This window comes from Rhinatrema bivittatum, chromosome 2 (assembly GCF_901001135.1).
Source record: "Rhinatrema bivittatum chromosome 2, aRhiBiv1.1, whole genome shotgun sequence".
NCBI classification, from domain to species: Eukaryota; Metazoa; Chordata; class Amphibia; order Gymnophiona; family Rhinatrematidae; genus Rhinatrema; species Rhinatrema bivittatum.
Genome location: NC_042616.1, coordinates 343,061,292 through 343,088,389, shown reverse-complemented (window position 1 = coordinate 343,088,389; position 27,098 = coordinate 343,061,292). Strand labels below are relative to the sequence as shown.

General features: G+C 45.0%; 1 protein-coding gene across 1 annotated transcript in view; it reads left to right on the top strand.

Moving 5' to 3' along the window:
- The window catches only part of TMEM245 (transmembrane protein 245), a 442,721-nt gene that overhangs the window by 372,560 nt on the left and 43,063 nt on the right, over positions 1-27,098 (top strand). The window contains 2 exon segments of the mRNA XM_029589853.1: positions 12,417-12,517; positions 25,972-26,146. Of these exon segments, the coding sequence (XP_029445713.1) occupies positions 12,417-12,517; positions 25,972-26,146 (276 nt within the window).

Sequence of the window (27,098 nt, the reverse complement as noted above, 5' to 3'; positions counted from 1 at the left end):
AAAGTCATTTAACATATACAGAGGTCATTTAACAAAGATGTTTAACACTAACTGGGTCTGTGAGGCTGAGATTGTCATTTAACATATACAGAGGTCATTTAACAAAGATGTTTAACACTAACTGGGTCTGTGAGGCTGAGATTGTCATTTAACATATACAGAGGTCATTAAAGATGTTTAACACTAACTGGGACTGTGAGGGTCTGTGAGGCTTAGATTGTGAAGCAGTGGGGAGAGGAGGAGGGGGGGGTTAGGTTGTGTCATGGTAGGCGTTGAGGAATAGCCATGTTTTCAATTTCTTTTTAAATGTGTGAATGGAGGGTTCTTGTTTAAGTTTGGAAGGGAGCTTGTTTCAGAGGGTGGGGGCAGCTACAGAGAAGGTGCGTTGTCTGGTAGAGGAGAGGTGTGCTATTTTGGTGTGGGGAATGATAACTTAATTTATAATTTAAAGATGTTCTATGTGTCCACCGCCTAATGGCGGGTGGTCGCGATGCTCACCCATCCCTACACACGTACAACCACGTCATGACATCACATATCAACTAGCGCCAAAAAACGGCGCATCATAAACAAATCTATGTTATTACTCAACTCTTCCCAAACTTCAACAAACCTCCTTATGCCCCCTAAAAGAGCAATCACAACTATCATACCCTCAACTTTATCGTTTACTCACAACAGCCATACCTACAACAAGGATTACATCCAAACCTATTCGAACATCATCTCATCCCCGATACTCATTGTCATACCTCCTCCATATCTTTAGCTTGGTAATATCTTCCTCAAACGCACATCAAGATGAAAAAAGTGCCCTCAAACATATCAAATAACTTCATCTCATATGTCTCACTTTCCTCATAATGGCAGTATTCAAACGTTTCAAACAACTAAGTTCCAATAGCTTTATTAGAAACTTGTTGAAGTTAAAGTAACACATATCAGATTGGTCTGTGATGCGCCGTTTGCGGCACTAGTTGAGTCGTTACATCTTGACGTGGTTGTGCATGCATCGGGAGGGGTGAGCTTCGCGACCATACGCCGTTAGGCAGAGAATATCATGGCATGCTGGGCACGCTCAGTGGCCTCTCAGGGCCAGTCAAAAGTTTCTAGAAACTTTGACAGAAAGTTTTCCCGCAGTAGGGCTCCGTCAGTGACTTCACCCATATGTGAGGACTACATCCTGCTGTCCTGGGATAACACCTATTACAAGGTAAGCAATTTTGCTATATTGTCTAAATATGTTGTCCATAAACTTTACATCTGAAAGAGAGTTGTGCATGGTGTTGCTTCATCTTTATTGGATAATTCTTATGTTGGTATCACCATCTGCATTGACTCAAACTGTTCTAGCTACAAGCAATTATCTCCTTGCAGCTTAGAAGCTAAACTGACAGAAAATCTTAACAGAACTGTTAAATCTCTTAATGTATTTCATTTTGAAAACTTGCAAGTCATATTTTAGGTATAGTTACTAAAGCAAAAGTGAGTATTTTTGCATGTAATTGTTCACAAATTAAAATATGAACCATTACTTTGAAAATGACACTCATTTAGGTCTTAATTATTGAGTTTTTTCCTCATAGATACAGAATGGGGAAAAAAGCCTTAGTAAATCAAGCCTTAGAATGATTTGTTTACTTTAATTTTATTCCCTCACTTTTACTCTCGCCATGATTTTATCTGTGTAATTCATGTAAGTGATTACTTTTAAAAAGTGCACTAAAACTTGAAGCTCTGTTTCATCCGCTGAGTACAGTTAGTGCAGAATAGGTATCCCATGCCCCTTTGAGAAAAATGCCTGTTTATTATACCAATGACCCTGGAAGAACCTGGATAAATGTTCCAATTAAGACCTCAGTTAACCTTATGGTTTTTATACTACAGAATATCTGGAGAGGCATTGCATGGTGGCATGTTTCAAGAATTATTGTTTTTAGGCATGTTTCATACTGAATGAAGCAAAAGCACTTATTAAGGATTGCTGTGCCTGTCTGATTGTATTGGCCATGTATCAGAGAGGCACTGACTGAATAGATGTGCCTGAAATATATTTTAGAAGCACTCACAACAATTGGAGAATAAAATGATAGATACTTTGGAACTGTATGCACCTATGAGGAATTTTTTGCTAGGTCCAGTTGTCCTGTATACTACTACAAAAACAAAATGTGCTTATATTGTAGTATGCTGCCAGAATACATACTGCCAAATGTCTTTTTTTGCTATTTTTTTTTTAAACACTAAAACTATTGGCTGATTTTCTTGCCAGTAACATTTTTAAAGGATTGCGAAGTCAGTGTACATGAAAGCAAGCATGTTGAGATTCTGGGAATTTCCAATATTGTGATTACCTTAGATTTTTTTAAATTGTAGCCCTCCATGCCCTTCAGTTTTTTTGCTCCATATGTCGTATACACTAGAACAGCCGGCAATACATTTTCGTGCCAGTGAATGTTTCTCTCTTTCCGCTTGCCCTGATTGGTGTTGTGAGGTGCTTTGATATCTATCTGCGCTATGACAGTTGCATTGGTGATTCCAAAAATCAGTGCAACTCCCTCTAATCTCTCCCACCCCTCCAGTTCCACTTGCTGAGAGGTGTCATTCACTAGCCTCCATGGGGTGGGCTGGGATCACCTAACAGTGACTACATCCATGACCACAGTACCTGGCCTCCACAGTGACCCCCAAAGTCCATCCTGGCCGTGTCCCAGCAGTGCAAATTCCATTAGGGGTGTCTTTGTGACTTTCTCTGCTTCTCTCCCTTTCACTCCTCTTCAAGAGACAGAGCAGTGTCTCTGTGTTAGTAATAGAATGGGGCCCAAACATGTAGAACACACTGAAACTGCTCTGTCTCCTATGAAAATCAAAGTACCCAAGCACTCTGCAGCCTGGATTAGGCCCTCCTTCTCCCTCAGGAACTCCCACATGGAGTGTAATTCAGAATAGGGGCAATATAGAATGGTATGCCCCTTTATAGCTCTGTACCCAAGGTCTAGGAATTAGGGCCATCTATTTATTTATTTAGCACTTTTCTATACCGACCTTCATGAAAAAATTTCATATCAGATCGGTTTACATGTAACAAAGGGTATAACTTAAACATAATTAACCAGAAGCGGAAGTTACATATAACAAGGGTAGATAACTGGGGGGCTAGGCTAGTCAGAGGTAAAGGACAGAGTAACAAAAACAAGATAAGGCATTGAGACAAAAAATAGCGGCTTAAATATAACGTCTATGCAAGGCGGGGGGCGTTAGCCAGGAAAGCAGAGTCCTGTCTGGTTGACAGTTAATGGTTCAGTAAGTTATGGGAAGGGCCTGGAGGAAGAGCCAGGTTCTTAAGTTTTTTTCGGAAGGTTCGAGGGCAAGGGTTCTAGTCTGAGGTCTGAGGGCATATTGTTCCAGATGGTTGGACCCGCTGTAGAGAATGCTCGTTCTTTGGTGGATGATAGGCGCGTGGATTTCGTTGGGGGAACTTGCAGGGTACCTTTGTACGCTTCTCTTATAGGTCTTGAGGATGAGTATAGTTTGATTGGAAACTGGAGGTCTAGTTGTTGCTGATTGTGTATGGTTTTATGAATTGTGGTGAGGGCCTTGATAAACAAGCGAAGAGAGAATTTGAAATGAAGTTGGCCATAGAGGCAAAAACTCATAATAAAAACTTTTTTAAATATATCCAAAGCAAGAAACCTGTGAGGGAGTCGGTTGGACCATTAGATGACCGAGGGGTTAAAGGGGCTCTTAGGGAAGATAAGGCCATTGCAGAAAGACTAAATGAATTCTTTGCTTCCGTGTTTACTAGTGTGGATGTTGGGGAGATACCAGTTCCGGAGTTGGTTTTCAGGGGTGATGAGTCAGACGAACTGAACGAAATCACTGTCAACCTGGAAGATGTAGTAGGCCAGATTGAACAACTAAAGTAGTAGCAAGTCACCTGGACCGGATGGTATGCATCCCAGGGTACTAAGGAACTCAAAAATGAAATTTCTGACCTATTAGTTAAAATTTGTAACCTATCATTAAAATCATCCATTGTACCTGAAGACTGGAGGGTGGCCAATGTAACCCCAATATTTAAAAAAGGCTCCAGGGGTGATCCGGGTAACTATAGACCAGTGAGCCTAACTTCAGTGCCGGGAAAAATAGTGGAAACTATCCTCAAGATCAAAATTGTAGAGCATATAGAAAGACATGATTTAATGGGACACAGTCAACATGGATTTACCCAAGGGAAGTCTTGCCTAACAAACCTGCTTCATTTTTTTGAAGGGGTTAATAAACATGTGGATAAAGGTGAACCGGTAGATGTAGTGTATTTGGATTTTCAGAAGGCGTTTGACAAAGTCCCTCATGAGAGGCTTCTACGAAAACTAAAAAGTCATGGGATAGGAGGCGATGTCCTTTCGTGGATTACAAACTGGTTAAAAGACAGGAAACAGAGAGTAGGACTAAATGGTCAATTTTCTCAGTGGAAAAGGGTAAACAGTGGAGTGCCTCAGGGATCTGTACTTGGACCGGTGCTTTTCAATATATATATCAATGATCTGGAAAGGAATACGATGAGTGACGTTATCAAATTTGCAGATGATACAAAATTATTCAGAGTAGTTAAATCACAAGCAGACTGTGATACATTACAGGAGGACCTTGCAAGACTGGAAGATTGGGCATCCAAATGGCAGATGAAATTTAATGTGGACAAGTGCAAGGTGTTGCATATAGGGAAAAATAACCCTAGCTGTAGTTACACGATGTTAGGTTCCATATTAGGAGCTACCACCCAAGAAAGAGATCTAGGCGTCATAGTAGATAATACATTGAAATCGTCAGCTCAGTGTGCTGCAGCAGTCAAAAAAGCAAATAAAATGTTAGGAATTATTAGGAAGGGAATGGTTAATAAAACGGAAAATGTCATAATGCCTCTATATCGCTCCATGGTGAGACCACACCTTGAATACTGTGTACAATTCTGGTCGCCGTATCTCAAAAAAGATATAGTTGCAATGGAGAAGGTACAGAGAAGGGCAACCAAAATGATAAAGGGGATGGAACAGCTCCCCTATGAGGAAAGGCTGAAGAGGTTAGGGCTGTTCAGCTTGGAGAAGAGACGGCTGAGGGGGGATATCATAGAGGTCTTTAAGATCATGAGAGGTCTTGAACGAGTAGATGTGACTCGGTTATTTACACTTTCGAATAATAGAAGGACTAGGGGGCATTCCATGAAGTTAGCAAGTAGCACATTTAAGACTAATCGGAGAAAATTATTTTTCACTCAACGCACAATAAATCTCTGGAATTTGTTGCCAGAGGATGTGGTTAGTGTAGCTGGGTTCAAAAAAGGTTTGGATAAGTTCTTGGAAGAGAAGTCCATTAACTGCTATTAATCAAGTTTACTTAGGGAATAGTCACTGCTATTAATTGCATCAGTAGCATGGGATCTTCTAGGTGTTTGGGTAATTGCCAGGTTCTTGTGGCCTGGTTTGGCCTCTGTTGGAAACAGGATGCTGGGCTTGATGGACCCTTGGTCTGACCCAGCATGGCAATTTCTTATGTTCTTAATATTCTATATTTTATTGGCAGCCAATGAAGGTTCCGTAGTATGGGAGTTATGTGTGAACCTCTGTTGGTGTTGGTTAGGATTCTGGCTGCTGCATTTTGGAGCATCTGTAATGGTTTAATAGAGGAGAAAGGGAGTCCGAGAAGGAGAGCGTTGCAATAATCTGTTTTGGAAAAGAGAGTGGTTTGGTGCACAGTCCTGAAATCCTGGAAATGGAGGAGAGGTTTGAGCCTTTTCATAACTTGGAGTTTATAGAAACAATCCTTGGTGGTGGTGTTGATGGATTTCTTTAGATTCAGGTGGTTATCAAGGGTAACTCCTAGGTCCCTTACTTGTGTGATTTGGGTGTTGGCTGTGTTAGGGTTGAATGGTCGGAGGAAATGAGAAGGAGTTCTGTCTTGGATGCATTGAGGACTAGGTTCAGGCTGGAGAGTAGGCAGTTAATAGCTTGAAAGCAGCTATCCCAGTGGGTGAGTGTTTTAGAGAGTGATTCTGTTATGGGGATTAGAATCTGTACGTCGTCTGCATAGAGGTAGTGGATTAAATTTAGGTTTGTAAGCAGCTGGCAGAGGGGGAGGAGGTAGATATTGAAGAGGGTGGGGGACAGGGCAGATCCTTGAGGTACGCCTAGAGTTGATTTGACGTCTGGAGATTCTTTATTGTTAATTTTTACCTTAAAGCTCCTGTTGCTGAGGAAGGAGGAGAACCATTTGTGTGCGGATCCTGATAATCCGATTTCTGAAAGTCGATTTAGTAGGATTGTGTGGTTCACGGTATCAAAGGCTGCAGAGATATCTAGAAGGATCAGGATGAAAGACAGTCCTTTGTCGAGGCCCATGAGGATGTGGTCAGAAAGTGAGAGAAGGAGGGTTTCTGTACTTAATGATTTACGAAAGCCGTATTGGGATGGATAGAGGATATTGTGTTCTTCCAGATAAAGTGAGAGTTGTGTATTTACCAATTTCTCCATGATTTTTGCCAAAAAAGGTAGGTTAGATATGGGGCGGAAATTGGAGGGATCTCTCGTGTACAGGTTAGGTTTCTTTAGGAGGGGTTTGAGGGAGGCCATTTTTAGTCTGTCAGGATATATTCCTTGGGAGAGTGAGCAGTTGATGATATTGGTCAAAGGTCTGGAGATAATAGTCAGGATGAGAAGCAGAAGTTTAGTTGGAATGTGGTCTGATGGGTGGTTGGAAGGTTTCAGCTTCTTAAGTAAGGATTCGATCTCTAGTGGGGTTGTTGGTTCAAAGGAATCTAGGTTAGCTCCAGCGTGAGGAGTGGAGTTGTAGGAAGGGTGGGTGGGAGTTGTGTTGGTGGGAAGGCGAGCTAGAGTGTCTGTAGTTTTTTTCTGGAAGAAGTGTGCTAGTTCATTCGCTTTGGATTGGGCTTGGTCATCTGGTATGCTGTGGGTAGGGGATTTGGTGAGTTGGGAGACATATGAGAACAGGGTCCTGGCGTCGAATTGAAGGTCGTGAATTCTGCTGGCATAGAAGTCTCTTTTAGTCCGTAGGATAGAATTCTTGTAGAGATGTAGTGTGTGTTTGTAGTTGGCTAGAGTCGTGGAATTGGGGGATTTACGCCAATCGCATTCTTTGTGTCTGAGGTCTTGTTTTATCTGCTTAAGTTCGGAGGAGAACCAGGGTTGTTTCTTTTTATGCATAGGGTTGATTGTTTTCACTGCTTTAGGGCATACTTTATTTGCGATAGACACTGTGATGTTGTGCCAGGAAAGAAGGGCTGTGTTTGGGTTGGTGGTGTCCAAGTTGGGGAGTTCCTTAAAGAGATGATCACTGAGAGTGTCCGACGTACAAGTTTTCCTGAAGTGGATGGTGGAGAGGGGATGAGGGGGCTTAGGATTTCCTTGAGTCGTGAGGATTGTTGAAATCAGTGAGTGGTCAGACCAGGGAATGGGGGTACAGATTGGAACATTGTTGTAGGAAATGTTGGAGTTGATGAAGATAAGGTCGAGGGTATGTCCTGCTTTATGGGTAGGTTTATCAATGATTTGTTTAAAGCCCATGGCTTCGAGTGTAGTGAGGAGCGCTTCGCAATTAGGGGTGGGCGGAGAGGCGTCAACATGGAGGTTGAAGTCCCCCATGATTATGGCTGGCAAGTCCATGTTAATGTGTGTGGCTATTATTTCTATGAGGGGGGAGGCATCGGAGTCTAGCAGTCCTGGTGGAGCATATATTAGTAGAATTTGTAAATGCTTAGATTTAAAGAGACCTAGTTCAAGTTTGGTGGAGGTCGGGATCTTGACTGGTTGTGGATTGAGTTTGAATTCTTTTTTTGTGGCTAGGAGAAGACCACCTCCTCGTTTTTTTGTCTGGGAATCGAGATTATGTCATAGAGGTGTAACGGTAGTTGATTTATAAGGGCTATGTCTGAGCTTTTTAGCCAGGTTTCCGTGATGGCACAGATGTCTGGCTTTGAGTCTAAGAGGTAATCATTTAGAACGTGGGTTTTCTTTGTCAGTGACTGAGCATTGAGCAGAGTAAGAGAGAACATCGTAAGTCCTAACAACTGCGTGAAGGGGGAAGTCATGATTGGGATGAGGGATCTGGTTGTATGTCTTGAGGGTTGTTGGAAAGCCTTCGAAAGAGGAAAGTGTCGATGGTATAAGATGGGGATAGGGAAGGTTTGCATGCTGTCTTCTCTGTGAAAGAGTTTGTTTGGGAGTCCTGCGTGCGTGCGTTCGTCTGCTGGAGAGCTGGTTGAGAGAGAGAGCTGAGGAATGATTGGGAGTCCTGCGTGTGTCCGTCTGCTGGAGAGCTGGTTGAGAGAGAGAACTGAGGAATGATTGGGAGTCCTGCGTGCGTGCGTCCGTCTGCTGGAGTGCTGGTTGACAGGGAGGCTGAGAATTGATTAACAACGGGGTGTTGAGGGTGGCTGTCTTCTATGGGTCTAGGGAGAGATGTTTGTGGAGAGATCTAGAGGAGATCACAGGAGAAATGAACCAAATGACAAAACACACATAATGGCAGAGTTTGATATTTACCTATTTCATTTTCTAGAGTAGCCTGACAAGGAGCGTCCAGGTCCAGCACCGAGGCAGTACCAGCATCTGCGGGCAATCCCTGACAGCTCAGATGAGGAGGGAGAAGGATCCCCTGATGAGCAGTAACAGCCCAAGGAGGAGGGCTGCAGGAGGACCTAATGACTGATCTGCTACAGGGTTGCCTACAGGATATCAGTGCATCTGACCAGGGGCAAGACCCTGAACTAGAAATGGTTGCCAGTCAGGCTGAGAATCTGTTAATACAGCAAAGCGGCAGCCTCTTGGAGGTGATGTATGGGAAGCAGAGTGCCTCCATGACACCATGCGGGAGGAAGCGCAAGGCCTCAGTGAGACCATCAGGGAGGGCGCACAGGGGATTCAGCAGGCGGTATGGAACCTTTGCTGAGCAACAGATGAACAAACTGCAGTGTGGAGGTAGATGTTACATGGGATGCACCCCTTGCAGCCGCAGCCACTAGGGGCTCCATGGCATTTCATGGGGCCCTGGATGCAGTACCCTTCACTTAATGGTGCACCTTCCCATGGATGGCACCTCCCCATGCTGAACATGCCACAGTCACCAACACCAGCTTTTCTTTGGATGGCACCTCACCAAGCACCACCCCTACCTGTACCAGCTGTCATACTGCCACCACCAGCAGCACCACAGCCAGTGCTGCCTCCAGCTGAACCTTCCTGCAGCCATGAACTTGAACTGCCACAAGCTCCATTGCCTTCTGAGGGCAGTGTGAGCAGTGACAGAAGCCCACTGCGCAGGAGCTCCAGGTTAGGGCAGCCTAAGCTTCTTGAAGCCAGAAAAAGAGGCTGGCCAAGGAAGTGATTCTGAAATGTCTTTGTTGTATAGTCTGCCTTTGACTCATGCGATGTATACTCCTGCAGTTGTGCCTGAGTCAGATCCTCTTCCTCCTCCTCCCTTTGATGGCCCTCCTCCATAGAAGGCATGTGTCTGTTTAGTGCAAGGTTATGAGGCATACAGCAGACTAGAAAGATCTTGCACATTTTAAGGGGCTGTAAAGGCATCCTCCTGATCTGTCCAGACAGCGGAAACATGTTTTAAGTAAGCCAAAGGTTCTCTCTATGACAGCCCTGGTCTTGAGGGTGTGCCCTGTGTAGCGACACTCAGCTGCAGTTCCTGGGATAGTACTGGGGATCAATAGCCAGGTTTTGAGTGAATAGCCTCTGTCACCTGTAGGAGGAGAAGCCACATAAAATCTGGGTTAGATATACCCTTTGGGTTTGAGAGTGGGACAGCTCACAGGGCTAGTTTAGAGCAGCCCTGTACTGCCAACACTCAGGCAACCTAAATATAAGGGAGACAATAGGAAGCAGTGAAATGGGTATGTGGTAGAAGTGATCGGTGCCATCCTACCTAGAAGCCATCCCCCATTGATGTGTCCTTGCTGGAAGTGGTCATGAATTCTTGATTGTGAGAATGTAAGCGTCGTGAGTGGATCCTGGAAACTGGGGCATGACATTCATGATGATGTCCTTAGCGTTGCAGAAGACTTGCATGTTTAGGGAGTGGAAGCCATTGAGGTATGTGGCCTCATCTCTTCCTGGTGCCCTTATGGGGACATGAGTGCAATTGATAGCTCCCAAGATCAAAGGGAAGCATGCGATTTGATAGAAATCAGTCATTATTTGGTGGTGGTCCCGTCTTCTGCAAGAGAAGGATATAAAGTGTTGTGTTTTCCTGAGTAAGGCAGCCAGAACCTGCTCTATACACCTAGGGGTGGCAGACTGAATGATTCCATGTGACCCCCAAGTGCGGTTTGGAAGGTACCAGTAGTGAAAAAGGCCAGGGCAATAGAGACCTTAACGTGTACTGGCAAGGCATGGCCCTTTGTGTGGTAGGTTGTAGTTCTGGCTCTAACAGTTGGCATAGGTACTGTATGGTTTCCTTGTTTAATCTGAATCTGCCCATTACTTCCTCCTCAGAAGATCCAGAAACTGTGTCCGAGTCCTGTAAACTCTGTGTAAGGGGTACCTCCTCCTCCTCCACTGCATTCTTCTCCTCATCTCTCTTTCTCTTTTGAGCCATATTGATCTGAGTACCCATGCAGCTATTGTAATCATAATGTTGAAAAGATACACCAAGAATGACTATTCTCTTCAATAGCTGTAGGTACAACACAATCTCCTAGCCTCCTTTTCATGTCTTGTCCCTATCTAATACTTAAAGCACCAGCGCATACATGAACATCTGTTTCCCTACCTTACCCCTTTTAAACCCACATTCAGTACCTGCTAGCCAGATGTTATAACTTTAATAACGTGTCCAGCATCCACCAGCAAGTTCCAGTCTGTCTCTGAAACACTACCTCCCACCTTGCCCCTGTGTCCACTGACCCACAGCGACTAACCCAGCTATGGAAAACACCTGAGGAAAAAAATGAGTTTCCAGTGCCTCATGTAAACATGTAGAAGCAAATGTACGCGCATGTGTGTGCCTGAACGTGCCAACTCATAAGCGTGCAGCCCTTATACGTCAAATGTGCGTATGTTAGCCGCCTGTCCCCGACGCCCATTTTTGACACACACATATGCGGACAAATACCGGTTATGCAAAATAACGTGTGCACGTATCAGCAAGAAGCACGCGTATCCCCACGATTTTGTGTGCGCAACCCTTTTAAAATTTGCCCATTAGTTTTTAGTCTTGATATGACTTTGTAGGAATATTTTGTTTAGTTACAATCACCTTTGCTTTTGTGCCAGTGCTGTAATCTAAAATGCTTTTTTTCTTTGATAATACTATATTTTCTGTCACTGCTTCCACTCTTATATTGGGCATAGTTACTGTATTTTTCACTCTATAAGACGCACTTTTTTTCCCCCAAAAGTGGGGGGGAAATGTCTGTGCGTCTTATGGAGCGAATATATTAAAAAAAAAAAAAAAACTACAAACCCCCCCCCCAAGACCTACCAAAAGTCCCTGGTGGTCCAGTGGGGGTCCGGGAGCGATCTCCTGCACGTGGGCTGTTGGCTGCCTGTACTCAAATGGCGCCGATGGCCCTTTGCCCTTACTATGTCACAGGGGCTACCGGTGCCATTGGTCGGCTCCTGTGACAGAGTAAGGGCAAAAGGCCATCAGCGCCATTTTGATTACTGGCAGCCGACGGCCCACGTGCAGGAGATCACTCCTGGACCCCAGCTGGACCACCAGGGACTTTTGGCAGGTTTGGGGGGGTCAGGAGGGTGGGGGGGTTGTAGTTAATTAAATTTAAAGGGTTGGGATGGGGTTTTTTTTGTTTTGGTTTTTTTTCCCACAGAAAGAGAACAATAAAAGTTTTCTGATCTGGGGAGTGGACGGAAATGGCCCTCCCCAGACCCGAAAACGAAATAGGGACCAAAAAGAATTTTATGCACTCCCCTAATTTGCTCCTTAAGACACACAGATGCCAGGGAACAGAGCCAGTTTAGCACACCATTTTTATTTTTTTATTTTTTTGTTAATTTTCCCCCTCTGAATCCTAGGTGCGTCTTTTGGTCAGGTGTGTCTTATGGAGCGAAAAATACGGTATTTATCGATTGTTCTTCTTGGCTGCATGTATGGAGGTCAGTTGTTCAGGCATCTGTAAAATTAACCTATTTCCTTTTTTCAGCCCACAGTTCACTTTGCTTACTTTTGCATCAAATGTCAGTATGGGAACTTCTCCTTAAACATAAGAAAGAAATGGCAATTTGACTGTTCGATGTGTGCACCGGAGTTTGTCTCAAGAACTTTACCTGCAGAGACTGATGCATTTTTTCCCCAAATTGCTTGTTTTTTTCTCCCTAGTTTTTTTTTTTTTTAATAAGGCTAAATAACTCTACTTTATTCTTTAAACATTTTAGAGGCGTGTTTGATGCTTCCCTCAAAATGGCTGGATTTTATGGACTGTATACCTGGTTGACTCACACCCTCTTTGGAATCAACATTGTCTTTATACCATCAGGTAAATGGTGCAATGAAGTAATGAGTGCCATTCCATTAAGGATAAAATACAGAGGTTTACTGATGTAACAAGATATCCTCTTTGCCAAATATTAATTATTGGAAATTCTCTGCAGAAAAATGGAATGAGCTTTCTCTTCTTTGTGAGCACCTTCCAGAAAAAAAAATAGAAATAATTTAAAATGATGTGGTCAATAATCAGGCCACATAGTTAAATGTTGCTTTTTGAATATTCAGCTATGCTGAGCGGCCACCATTAAGCTGACTGTTTATCCAAGCTAAACAGCCTGATAAGTGAGAGATGGGACAGGGCAGTTCCAGGGCAGAGCTACTTATCCAGCTAACTTAGCCAAATAAATACTGATTTTCATCCTTATCTAGCTTAGCCACATAAGTTTAGGACTGCTGTTAAGTTGTTCTAAAGTTAGCCAGTTATATTATCTAGTCAACTTTAAGATAGCTGTGTTTCTCACAGGACAAGCAGGATGGTAGTCCTCACATATGGGTGACATCACAGGATGGAGCCCAATCACGGAACACTTTTGTCAAAGTTTCTAGAACTTTGACTGGCACCTACTGGGCATGCCCAGCATGGCGCTAAACCTGCAGCCAGCAGAGATCCCCTTTCAGTCTTCTTTTTTCCGCGCAGTAGTAGCCAGAGATTCCTGACAGGAATTTTCCTCACGTAATTACTTAAAAACTTTCATACCCCACAGGGGTCCCTCCTTCGAATTTTTGACTCCGCGGTACTCCAGTAAGTTTTTACCCGTTTTCGGTCGATTCCTGTCGAGTTTCGCCCTCGCGGCCTACTGGCCGTCAACCGTACCGCGGCTCAATTTTTTCAGAGGGCCCTGGCGTCGGGGGTTTCTGTCGGTGCCCCGGACTGTACTCACACCCATGTCCATAACAGACCCTCATAAAGTCTGTGTAAATGTGTCTTGGGTGCGACTATGAATGTCTTGACCTGCACCAAATGTACCTTAATTACCCTAAAGGTCGCAAGGCCAGAATGGAGAGAATGGAGAACTTCTCTTCTGTTCTCAAACCCCAAAGCTGTCTATTGCATCGACGTCGTCTGAACCGGCACCGTCCACTTCGCACCAGTATCGGCCACCAGCCGATGACCGCCCAGCGTCAACGACTTCTCGGCCTTCGACTACCTTTACCCCCCTCAGGACCGAGGGGATCATAGAGAGAAACATCGGCATTGACACCGATGAAGGAAAGTCATCGACTTCGCCATCGTCCAAGCCGCCATGGAAGAAACCCCGTCCAGAAAAGGCACCGACCCTTTCTGTGACCAGGTCACCGAGGCAACCCTCACCCGGACGGGTATTGGGAGCCGCAACTCCGCATTTAACGGTGGTCCCTCTGGCAAAGCCTCTGCCTCCTTCTTCCCTTCTGGAGCCGGGGCTGCTTGCTCCAGGTCTCCATGAAGAACTGGACCGGATGGTTCAGGAGGCCATCGATAAGGCGATGCATAGACTCCAAGGTCCCCCGGCGCTGAAATTGGTGCCGGTCGCAGAACCGACCATCGATCCCTTTCTGGCAGCATTGGCACAGCTGCTCTCGAAGATGGAAGCGCTTATAGCCACTTTTCCACTGATGGATCCTGGGTCACCAATGGCTCTAGTGCCTTCCCCGCTTACTCTGTCATTGAGAGGAGAAACACCGTTCTGCATTCCGCCATCGGGTGTCCTGCCGATGCCTCAACCATCGATGCCGATGCGCCATTCGGCGCCACCGATCCATCCATCGATGCTCTCGGATGGCCTTCATCGTGCCTCCAGTACTTCCCTCGATGCCTTCGGAGCCTAGAACCCGGGACTTCAGGAATATCATCGTCCCGTCCTTCTCAGGTTCCTACAGGGGCAAGCTCTAATCCCTATGACACCTGGACCGATGATTCTTCTCAAGACACCGATGACTTGCCATCATAAGAACATAAGAAAATGCCATACTGGGTCAGACCAAGGGTCCATCAAGCCCAGCATCCTGTTTCCAACAGTGGCCAATCCAGGCCATAAGAACCTGGCAAGTACCCAAAAACTAAGTCTATTCCATGTAACCATTGCTAATGGCAGTGGCTATTCTCTAAGTGAACTTAATAGCAGGTAATGGACTTCTCCTCCAAGAACTTATCCAATCCTTTTTTAAACACAGCTATACTAACTGCACGAACCACATTCTCTGGCAACAAATTCCAGATGTTAATTGTGCGTTGAGTAAAAAGAACTTTCTCCGATTAGTTTTAAATGTGTCCCATGCTAACTTCAGGAGTGTCCCCGTAGTCTTTCTACTATCCCGAAAGAGTAAATAACCGTTCACATCTACCCGGTTCTAGACCTCTCATGATTTTTAAACACCTCTATCATATCCCTCCCCCCTCAGTCGTCTCTTCGCCAAGCTGAAAAGTTCCTAACCTCTTAGTCTTTCCTCATAGGGGAGTTGTCCATTCCCCTTATCATTTTGGTAGCCCTTCTCTGTACCTTCCTCCATCGCAATGATATCTTTTTTGAGATGCGGCGACCAGAAATTGTACACAGTATTCAAGGGTGCGGTCTCACCATGGAGCGATACAGAGGCATTATGACATTTTCCGTTTTATTCATCATTCCTTTTCTAATAATTCCCAACATTCTGTTTGCTTTTTTGACTGCCGCAGCACACTGAACCGACGATTTCAATGTGTTATCCACTATGACACCTAGATCTCTTTCTTGGGTTGTAGCACCTAATATGGAACCCAACATCGTGTAATTATAGCATGGGTTATTTTTCCCTATATGCATCACCTTGCACTTATCCACATTAAATTTCATCTGCCATTTGGATGCCCAATTTTCCAGTCTCACAAGGTCTTCCTGCAATTTATCACAATCTGCTTGTGATTTAACTACTCTGAACAATTTTGTGTCATCTGCAAATTTGATTATCTCACTCGTCGTATTTCTTTCCAGATCATTTATAAATATATTGAACAGTAAGTGTCCCAATACAGATCCCTGAGGCACTCCACTGTCCACTCCCTTCCACTGAGAAAATTGCCCATTTAATCCTACTCTCTGTTTCCTGTCTTTTAGCCAGTTTGCAATCCACGAAAGGACATCGCCACCTATCCCATGACTTTTTACTTTTCCTAGAAGCCTCTCATGAGGAACTTTGTCAAACGCCTTCTGAAAATCCAAGTATACTATATCTACCGGTTCACCTTTATCCACATGTTTATTAACTCCTTCAAAAAAGTGAAGCAGATTTGTGAGGCAAGACTTGCCCTGGGTAAAGCCATGCTGACTTTGTTCCATTAAACCATGTCTTTCTATATGTTCTGTGATTTTGATGTTTAGAACACTTTCCACTATTTTTCCTGGCACTGAAGTCAGGCTAACCGGTCTGTAGTTTCCCAGATCGCCCCTGGAGACCTTTTTAAATATTGGGGTTACATTTGCTATCCTCCAGTCTTCAGGTACAATGGATGATTTTAATGATAAGTTACAAATTTTTACTAATAGGTCTGAAATTTCATTTTTTAGTTCCTTCAGAACTCTGGGGTGTATACCATCCGGTCCAGGTGATTTACTACTCTTCAGTTTGTCAATCAGGCGTAGCACATCTTCTAGGTTCACCGTGATTTGATTCAGTCCATCTGAATCATTACCCATGAAAACCTTCTCCATTACGGGTACCTCCCCAACATCCTCTTCAGTAAACACCGAAGCAAAGAAATCATTTAATCTTTCCGCGATGGCCTTATCTTCTCTACATGCCCCTTTAACCCCTCGATCATCTAACGGTCCAACTGACTCCCTCACAGGCTTTCTGCTTTGGATATATTTTAAAAAGTTTTTACTGTGAGTTTTTGCCTCTACAGCCAACTTCTTTTCAAATTCTCTCTTAGCCTGTCTTATCAATGTCTTACATTTAACTTGCCAATGTTTATGCTTATCCTATTTTCTTCTGTTGGATCCTTCTTCCAATTTTTGAATGAAGATCTTTTGGCTAAAATAGCTTCTTTCACCTCCCCTTTTAACCATGCCGGTAATCGTTTTGCCTTCTTTCCACCTTTCTTAATGTGTGGAATACATCTGGACTGTGCTTCTAGAATGGTATTTTTTAACAATGACCACGCCTCTTGGATATTTTTTACTTTTGTAGCTGCTCCTTTCAGTTTTTTTCTAACAATTTTTCTCATTTTATCAAAGTTTCCCTTTTGAAAGTTTAGCACGAGAGCCTTGGATTTGCACACTGTTCCTTTTCCAGTCATTAAATCAAATTTGATCATATTATGATCACTATTGCCAAGCGGCCCCACCACCGTTACCTCTCTCACCAAGTCCTGTGCTCCACTGAGAATTAGATCTAAAATTGCTCCCTCTCTCGTCGGTTCCTGAACCAATTGCTCCATAAAGCTATCATTTATTCCATCCAGGAACGTTATCTCTCTAGCTCAGTGGGAACGGCAGCGGTGCTAGAAGAAGCTGTGGCACCTGCGGCTGGCCTTTTCTTCTTCCCGTGCCTGCCCCCCCCCCCCCTCCCGTGACCCGGAACAGGGAGTGATACGCGGTGCGTGGGAAGGAGAAAGAGCCGTGCCGCGTGATAAAGTAGCAGCGGCGGCTGCAGCATCGGCCCCCGAGCAATTGAAGCAGCCGGTAATCAGGAAAGGAGACAGCAGCATGAGCCTCCCGCAGCCGATGGGATTCTTCTTTCTTGACCTGCGGGGGCTGCTGCAGCTCCCATTTGTTCTCCGGGGGAGGGGAGAGGAAGTGAGTGAGAGAAAGAGAGAGAAGCAGCCAGCCAGCCTGTGTGTGATTGACTGGTCAGAGAGCTGATGTGTGTGTGTATGTGAGAGACAATGAAAGTGATTGCTCAGGGAGATGACTGATGTGTATGTGAGAGTGTGAGACATTAGTCAGGGAGGTGACTGATGTGTGTGTTTGTGTGTGTGTGTGTGTGAGAGAGAAAAAGCATGGAAGTGAGAAGTCTGGGTATGTAGGAAAGCATGGGCGTAAGAAGCCTGGTGTTGTGGGGGTGAAAAAAAGCATGGGAGTGAGAAACCTGGGTACGTGTGCATGCATGAGAGAGAGAGAGACTACTTGGTAAGGTGACGGTGTATGTGAGAGAAAAAGACTGGTGTGTGTGAATGTGAGAGAATGTGAGTCAGGGAATGAGAAGCCTGTGCACGTGGAGAGTGAGCATGGGAGAGAGAAACCTGGGTGTGTGTGAGACACATCATGGGAGGGAGAAGCCTGTATATCTGAAAGAGAACATGGGAGTGAGAGACTGGTGAGTGTGTTTGTGTGTGTGTGTGAGAGAGAGAGAAAGAAAGTGATTATGGGAATGAGAAGCCTGTGCATGTGGAGAGAACAAGCATGGGAGTGAGAGACTGGTGAGTGTGTGTGTGTGTGTGTGTGAGAGAGAGAGACAGAGAAAGTGATTATGAGAGTGAGAAGCCCAAATATGTAAGTAGAACACGGGAGTGGGAAGCCTGTGTGTGTGTGTATGGCATGAGAGAAACTGTTCAGGAAGGTGACTGGTGTGTGTGTGCCAAAGACTGTTTGGGAGATGATTGGTGTGTGAGAGACAGAAACTGGTCATGGGGGCATGACTGGTATGCTGTGTGTGTGAGAGACATGGGCACTAAGGAAGAGGACCATAAGTATAGAGCTTAGCTTCTACTGCTGCTTCTGGTGTGTGCCACGGCCTGCAGGGAAGGGGAGTAGGAGAGCTGCTGGAGGGGGTAAGTAAAGGTAGCTTTTTAAGTTTATTTTTCTTGATTGACTGCCATTTTAATTGTATGATGTCTGCTTTTTTGAAATATTTTATTGGTGTTTGGAGAATGTTTAATAGTTTTTAATTGTTGGATGTTATTCTGTTCATAGTTTATGTGCATTACTACAGATCCTGGGAGTATGTTAAACCAGTAATAGTAATACTATAATACTGTGAGGGGTACCTGGTCAGCAAGGCTAGGTCTGCTTGTACCCGGTGGCTTGCTGGGATTTGTAGTTCTTGTTTTCTCGGCGATAAGCAGAACCAGGCCTGGCTCCCTCGTACATCGGGAAGTCGCAGTTCCTGGGGTTTGCCGATCTGTTATTGCTTTGTTCATCCGCTCCGACTAGCTCACTGAATAGCTTGCCAGAGAGGACCTCAGAAGGTGTTTATATTTTTCTAATAAAAACCGTGCACTTTCTCTTACAACTACACTTCGTCATTTTGAAACATTTGTTCTGCTCTGCATCAGGGTGGTGACTAAATAGCGCGCTTTCCAAGAAAGATCAGTGCAGCAACTTTGGTGCTTTCATCATGTAAATTACTTAGGTAGAAAGAAATATTAGTAGTTATAGTAAATACTGTACAGTATGAATCAGAGCAGGGGCTAAGTTCTTGCATTGACTTGCAATGTTACCGTCAATTTTTATGCAAGATACAAATCATTGATGGAGGGAGGGGGCGCCGAAGAAGTCTCTTGCCCCGGGCGCCAAATTGTCTAGCTACGCCACTGGATGGTGGCGGAACACAAGGACCATCATGAGACCCTTCACCAGCTCTCTCTGATGCCCTCTGAGTATTCCTCCAAACAGCCATTCAGGAAGGATACTAAAAAGTCATTCTTCAGTCCAAAGAAATCCTATGCACCACCGTCTAGAACTCGTTCCACGAGACCTTTCCAAAAGGCCCAGTCTCCTCAACCTCGTAAACAAAAGCCACAAGCAGCTCCTCAGCCGGGCCCTGCTTCCGGCTTTTGACTCCTGCATAGAAAGCAGCAGCCAGTTTCCACTGCCTCAGATACCAGTGGGAGGTCGATTGTGCCATTTCAACAACAGGTGGCACACAATCACCTCAGACCAGTGGGTCCTTGCCATAATCTCTCAAGGTTATCGCCTGAACTTTCTCTCCATTCCACCGGACTCCCCACCTCTACCGACATGGATAACATCTGACCACTCACTACTCCTGGAACAGGAGATCTCCCTCCTCCTCCAGTCCACAGCAATAGAACCAGTGCCTTACTCCCAACAAGGCCTAGGATTCTATTACCGGTACTTTCTAATCCCCAAATAATCAGGCGGCGTTCGTCCAATTCTGGACCTACGAGCCCTCAACAAGTACCCTCCACCGAGAAAAGTTCAAGATGGTAACCTTGGGTTCCCTCCTTTCTCTTCTGCAAAGAGGAGACTGGCTCTGCTCTCTCGATCTCCAAGATGAGTACACACACATTGCGATAAATCCATCTCATCGCAGATTCCTGAGATTTCTGGTAGGCCACAAGCACTATCAATACAGAGCGCTCCCATTCGGCCTGGCATCTGCACCACGAGTCTTCACCAAGTGCCTCGTAGTAGTAGCAGCCTTCCTCAGGACTCGAGGTGCTCATGTCTACCCCTATCTAGACGATTGGTTGATCAGGGCTCCCACTCAGCAAGCTGCTCTGTCGTCCCTATGACTTACTTTACACACTCTGATTTCGCTAGGATTTCTCGTCAACTACGCAAAATCCTGCTTAGTCCCATCTCAAACTTTATCATTCATAGGGACAGACTTGGACACCTTGCAGGCAAAGGCATTTCTGCCTCGACAGCGAGATCTCGCTCTCATCTCTCTCGCACACCAGCTACAGTCTCGGTGCCGCACAACTGCACGCCACTTCCTCATCCTACTGGGACACATGGCATCCTCAGTACAGGTTACCCCAATGGCCCGCTTGGCCATGAGAGTCACGCAGTGGACTCTAAGGTCACAATGGACTCAGTCCGTCCAACCTCTATCGACCACTGTCCACATCACCGACTCACTCCGTCAGTCTCTAGCCTGGTGGAAAAATCAGATCAATCTCCTCCTTCCAGGCTCCAGACCCTCAAATAATTCTCACCCCCGATACTTCCAACCTCGGCTGGGGAGCCCATGTTGCCGATTTACAAACACAAGGTACTTGGTCTCCAGAGGAAGCCAAACACCAAATCAATTTCCTGGAGCTGCGAGCAATCAGATATGCTCTCAGGGTGTTTCAGGATCGCCTTTCCAATCAGGTCATCCTGATTCAGACGGACAACCAGGTGGCCATGTGGTACATCAACAAACAGGGAGGGACGGGCTCCTGCCTACTGTGTACCTCAGGGCCACCTATTTGCTGGGAGTGGACAATGTGTTGGCGGACAACCTAAGTCACGCTTTCCATCCGCACGAGTGGTCCCTCAACCCCAAAGGAGCAGACTCAGTATTCCAACGTTGGGGTCATCCTCGCATAGACCTCTTTGCGTCACCTCAAAACCTTTGCTCTCTCACTCGCAGCCAAGAGATGCGTTCTCCCTCTCATGGGCAACCTGTCTCCTATATGCATTCCCTCCACTTCCACTTCTCTCGAAGACTCTCGAAGTTACGTCAGGACAAGGGATGCATGATCCTGATAGCACCTCACTGACCTTGCCAAGTGTGTTATCCAATACTTCAGGATCTCTCCATTCGCAGGCACATTCCCTTGGGAAAGGACCCGCTTCTGATCCCTCAGAACAACGGGTGCCTACGCCATCCCAATTTTCAAGCTTTGTCCCTGACAGCCTGGATGTTGAAAGGTTAATTCTTCAGCCACTTAACCTTTCGGAGCCAGTTTCCCGTGTCCTGATTGTTTCACGGAAGCCTTCCACGAGAAAGTCTTACCTCTACAAATGGAACAGGTTTAAGTCATGGTGTTCTTCTCAATCCCTTGATCCCTTTACCTGTTCCACCTCGAAGTTTCTAGACTATCTATGGCACTTGTCAGAGTCAGGTCTAAAAACTTCCTCCATCAGAATGCATGTCAGTGCGGTGGCCGCCTTCCATAAAGGTGTCGGGGACATTCCTATTTCGGTACAACACCTCGTAACACGTTTACTGAAAGGGTTGCTTCACCTCAAGCCTCCACTGCGTCCTCCGGCCCCTTCTTGGGACCTTAATCTGGTCTTAGGTCGGCTCATGAAACCACCATTCGAGCCTCTCCAATCCTGTGATCTTCGCTTTCCTCACATGGAAAGTGATATTCCTGTTGGCAATAACATCTGCTCGCAGAGTTAGTGAGTTAAAGGCCCTAGTTACCTATCCGCCTTACACTAAACGTCTGCAGGACCGGGCAGTACTCCGCATTCACCCTAAGTTCTTACCTAAGGTAGTATCGGAGTTTCACATTAATCAAGCCATTATCCAAAAAAAGATTACTACTCTCAAAAAATACACAACTATCAATATGATGCAAAAGCCCTTTTCGCCTACATCTCACTTCTCACAAAGCCAACTCCCCCCCCCCCCCCCATCTCAGACAGTGATGCTGAACACAAATGTAACGAACTAGCAACCTTTTTCCACACCAAAATTAGCAACCTCATCTCCACGTTCCCCTGCTCTTCACCCTTGCCTAACACCACACGCAAAAATTCAAGCATCTCCTTAGACTCACTCGAAACCACCTCCAGTTCTGAGATATCAATACAAATAAAGAAAATGAAACCCTCTACCCACCCTGAGGACTTCATCCCTACAAAATTACTCCTTTCCATCCCTGATATCATAGCCAAACCCATTTCAGATATTATTAATTGTTCCCTCACCCTGGGACAGGTCCCCACAGCTCTAAAACAAGCCACCCTTAAACCAATCTTAAAGAAGCCGAACCTAGACATCTCTAATCCGGCCAATTTCAGACCTATATCTAACCTCCCACTTCTGGCCAAACTCATGGAAAGAGTAGTCAACCTGCAGCTTATAGATCACTTTGAAAACCATAACCTTCTATACTCATCTCAGTTTGGTTTCCGGAAATTCTTCAATACAGAAACCCTCTTACTATCCCTATCTGATACCCTCCTTAAAGGCCTAGACAAAGGCCATTCATTTATCCTCGCCATGCTGGACATCTCCTCTGCGTTTGACACGGTCAGTCACAACATCCTAATCGATCGCCTTGCAGACATAGGCATATCAGGAACAGCCCTGAACTGGTTTACATCCTTCTTACACAATCGCAGTTACAAAGTTAAAATCGGTAACCATGAATCGAACTCCATCAAACTAACACATGGCGTTCCTCAAGGATCATCCCTCTCCCCTACCCTCTTCAATATTTACCTTTTACCCTTATGCCTATTATTTGCTGACCTTGGCCTTATCCACTTTATCTACGCTGATGATGTACAGATACTCATCCCTGTTACTGATTCAGTGCCTAACGCCCTCAAAACTTGGCACAATTGCCTCTTATCAATCAACTCCCTCCTCACCAACCTTAAGCTATCCTTAAACACATCAAAAACAGAGTTCCTTTTCATCTCACCGGCTCACCTCAACACCCCACCCACAGTACACCCTTTCTCTTTCTCCCAACATGTCAGATTTAGGCGTCATTCTCGATAACCATCTTAGTCTACAAAAACACATAAACACAACCAAAGACGGTCTTTACAAACTGCAGGTTCTAAAGAAACTAAGACCATTACTCCATCACAATGATTTCCGGACTGTCCTTCAATCCACCCTCTTTACTAAGATTGACTACTGCAACTCTCTTCTCCTAGGCCTTCCAGCAGTGTCAACCAAACCTCTCCAAATGCTGCAAAATGCAGCAGCTAGAATTCTAACAAATTCACGCAGATCAGACCACATCACCCCTATCCTTAAAGCCCTCCATTGGCTCCCGATACCATCCAGAATCCTCTACAAGAGCCTTTCAATCATCCATAAATCCCTGCACAACCAAAATATTCACTGGCTTAACGACTCCCTCCAATTTCACAACTCTAACAGACCCACTAGATCCACTTACAAAGGATCCTTAACTACTGCCGCACACAAACCCTCCCAACTCAGATCCACCAAAGCTCGTGCCCTCTCCCTAGCTGGACCAACAATCTGGAACTCAATGCTGGTTGAACTTCGCCAGGAACACTTTCTAGCAACCTTAAAAAAAAAACCCTAAAAACCTGGCTGTTCAAACAAGCATACCCGTGACATCTAGCCCTCCCCCCAGCTATATCCCCTTCCCCCTTATTCCCTCTTACCCACCCCCCCATAAAGAAAAAAATACAAGCTACTGTAATATAGTTACTCCTTTTTCTCTCCCTCTTAACATAACCGCTCCTATTTCATTCTAACCTTTATTCTTCTTACACTCCCCAGTTATACTATATCCCTTGTTTAAATGTAACTGTATTTTTCTTAACTCTCAGTTAAATGTATTATCTCCCCTGTTAAATGTGAACCGATGTGATATGTTTCATGAATATCGGTATATAAAAATTCTAAATAAATAAATAAATAAAATATACTATCTACCTTCTTTCCCAGGCCCCTCTCCAATCCAGGAGAACAGGCTCTGCATATCCTTGACTGCAAACGGGCTCTAGCCTTCTACCTAGACCGTACAGCTGCCCACAGGAAAAGCACTCAGTTGTCTCTTTCCATTCCATCAAATTGGGGCAGACTCTCTCCTCCTGGTTAGCGGACTGCATATCCTTTTGCTATCAGCAAGCAGGCATTCCGCTTCAAGACAGTGTTAAAGCACAGTCTGTGAGGGCCCTGGCGACTTCAGTAGCGCACCTACGCTCGGTGCCACTTCCTGACATTTGCAGGGCTGCTCCTGGAGTTTTCTCCATACCTTTACAGCCCGTTATTGCTTAGACAAGGCCGGAAGACAAGATTCCAGCTTCGGCCAGTCTGTTTTGTGCAACCTTTTTACAACTTGATGTACCATCACCCTTCCGCCTGCTCATTAGGGTTAAGGATGCCCTCTACCAAATTCCACCCCAGTCCTTGTGCTTATTGCACATCTTGGGTACATTTGGTGCATTTCTTGGACATCCTCAGCTCGGTACTCACCCATATGTGAGGAGTACTGTCCTGCTTGTCCTGTGAGAAAACAAATGTTGCTTACCTGTAACAGGTGTTCTCACAGGACAACAGGATGTTAGTCCTCACGAAACTCGCCCGCCGCCCCGCAGTGTTGGGTTCATTACGTTTTCTTATTTTATTTTTCGGCACTTCTGTAGCTTTAAATAAGACTGAAGGGGGACCCCTGCTGGCTGTATGTTTAGTGCCGTGCTGGGCATGCCCAGTAGGTGCCAGTCAAAGTTCTAGAAACTTTGACAAAAGTGTTCCGTGATTGGGCTCTATCCTGTGATATCACCCATATGTGAGGCCTAACATCCTGCTGTCCTGTGAGAACACCTGTTACAGGTAAGGGTAACTAACATTTGCTATATTCAGCTGCACAGCTGAATATCTCAGCCAAGTTAGGTGGATACATTTTTCCTGCTAATTTAGGGAGTCGAATAGTGGCTAAATATAGATCTATGTAAGTTTATTATAACCCACTCTCTACTGCCTTTCCCCATCTTCATCAAATAATTAAATTTCATAGTTTGTATTTTATTGGATTGGGGGGAGGGCAGGGTGTCACTGAAAGACCTCACAATACAAATAAGCCTTTACCTGTTTGCTAAAAGCATAAAAATCCTGTAGCCCACTGACAAAGGGCTAGACTAAAAGTCCTATTTCTCGACTCCTGCGGCCTCACCTTAGCAACACTAGGAACCACTAAAAATGCAGAATTCTGAGACCAGAAGGGTCTTTTAGGAGTTTACCTAGCTACTGCCTTCTTAAGATAATCTTGGCCCACCCCCTGCAGGGCCTTAAAGGTCAAGGCTTGCGGCAAACAGAAATAGAGACTGTGTGCTTCTCAGGGCCGCGAGCAGCCCTGAGAAGCCCACAGTCGGCGCTGAAACAGGTGGGGGGGGGGGGGGGCACGGCAGCACAAGGGTTGCCTAGGGCGCCCAATACCCTTGCACCGGCCCTGGTCACATCTGTGCCATCCCCAACCTGGAATGGTTAGATAAACAGAATAGAGCTCAGAAACTGAACTGATAATCTCCCATACAGCAGCACTGCTGCACAGCTGTTAAGTCACTTTGAAAAATAAATCTGGAATACATTAAAAGGCTCTGTGCTAAACTGCTTCCCTTGTTTATAAGAGTGGATAATACTCCTGTTCTGTTTGCAATGAAATGCAAGTTCTGTAATTGAACATGCTTTTTTGCTGACACTTTGGTACTGTATAGAATGGTGATGCTATTTGTTGGGGTATAATTCAGGTGCTAAAGGATTATGTTTGTTCATTTGAATGCACTATGTCATACATCATATGAGGTGCTACCAGAGGTCAGAATCTGGTACTTTAAGGAAGAATATAGTATGCTGTAATTAACTGTTGCACAAATAATTTCTGTGGTAGACAAAACATATTAGTGGAACTGTTAAGATCCTTTGCTTTGCACCACATACTGTATTTACTGAATGGTAAAGTATTCTTTTTGCTTTGAAGGTTATTAACAGAAGGATGTGTAGATCAGTACGTCCTTTGGCTATGTATTAGAAAGTTCTATTTATTTACTCTTTTTTCCTTCTTTCTCTTGTACTCCCAAATTGTCATGCTAGCCTTGGCAGCAATCCTTGGAGCAGTTCCATTCCTGGGTACATATTGGGCAGCTGTACCTGCTGTGCTTGATCTGTGGTTTGCTCAGGGTGAGAGCTGCAAAGCCATTTTGCTTCTCATTTCTCATCTGTTGCCAACATACTTTGTGGATACGGCAATCTACTCAGACATCTCAGGGTAAGTCTCACTAGATTTCTCAAGGTTTGAAATTCAGCTAGTAGTATAATACTGCTATTGATTTCATTATTATGGCATGATTCTTTGGATATTTTAACTTGAAATAGTTTTCTCCATTGACAAGCAGGTATGAGTGGAGGAGTAGTCTAGTGGTTAGATCAATGGCCTACAATCTGGGAAAACCAGGGCTCAAATCTCTTTGTGTATTTGGGTAAATCACATTACTCTCTATTACCTTAGGTACAACCTTTAGTTATAAGCCATCCGAGGATAAGGAAATATCTATATGAAATCTGCTTTGAAGTGTCAAAAAATGAAACACAAAGTATTATTTCCTTAACAGAAATCATGGAATTAATATCCTTAACCAATAAGCCTGGATGCTTTTGATGCCTGCAACATTGCTTTCTGCTTCAAAGTTGGGGGGGGGGAGGAGAAAGGAAAAGATATTTGGATTCAGAGACCACCAATACAAGCCATGACTTTTTTATAGAATGGAATACTGATGCGCAGACATTAAGTAAAAACAGAACTGCTTCGGAGGAACCTGGTGAGACGAACCTCTCTTCGGGAGAGGAGGGCAGGAGGACAGCGACGGGGTAACCGAGCAATTTGGACGCCCAGGGAGCTGGAAACATCATCTTCTGCTTACCCTGCTGACGTCATCCAGCAGCGACTGTGCCTACCAATAAATTCGGAGGAGCTGCGGCGCGTACCCGGAGGAACCTGGTGAGACGAACCTCTCTTCGGGAGAGGAGGGCAGGAGGACAGCGACGGGGTAACCGAGCAATTTGGACGCCCAGGGAGCTGGAAACATCATCTTCTGCTTACCCTGCTGACGTCATCCAGCAGTGACTGTGCCTACCAATAAATTCGGAGGAGCTGCGGCACGAACCCGGAGGAAGTTAATTTTGCTGTCTGCTGCATAAGTTGAAAAAAGAAAAAAAAAAAA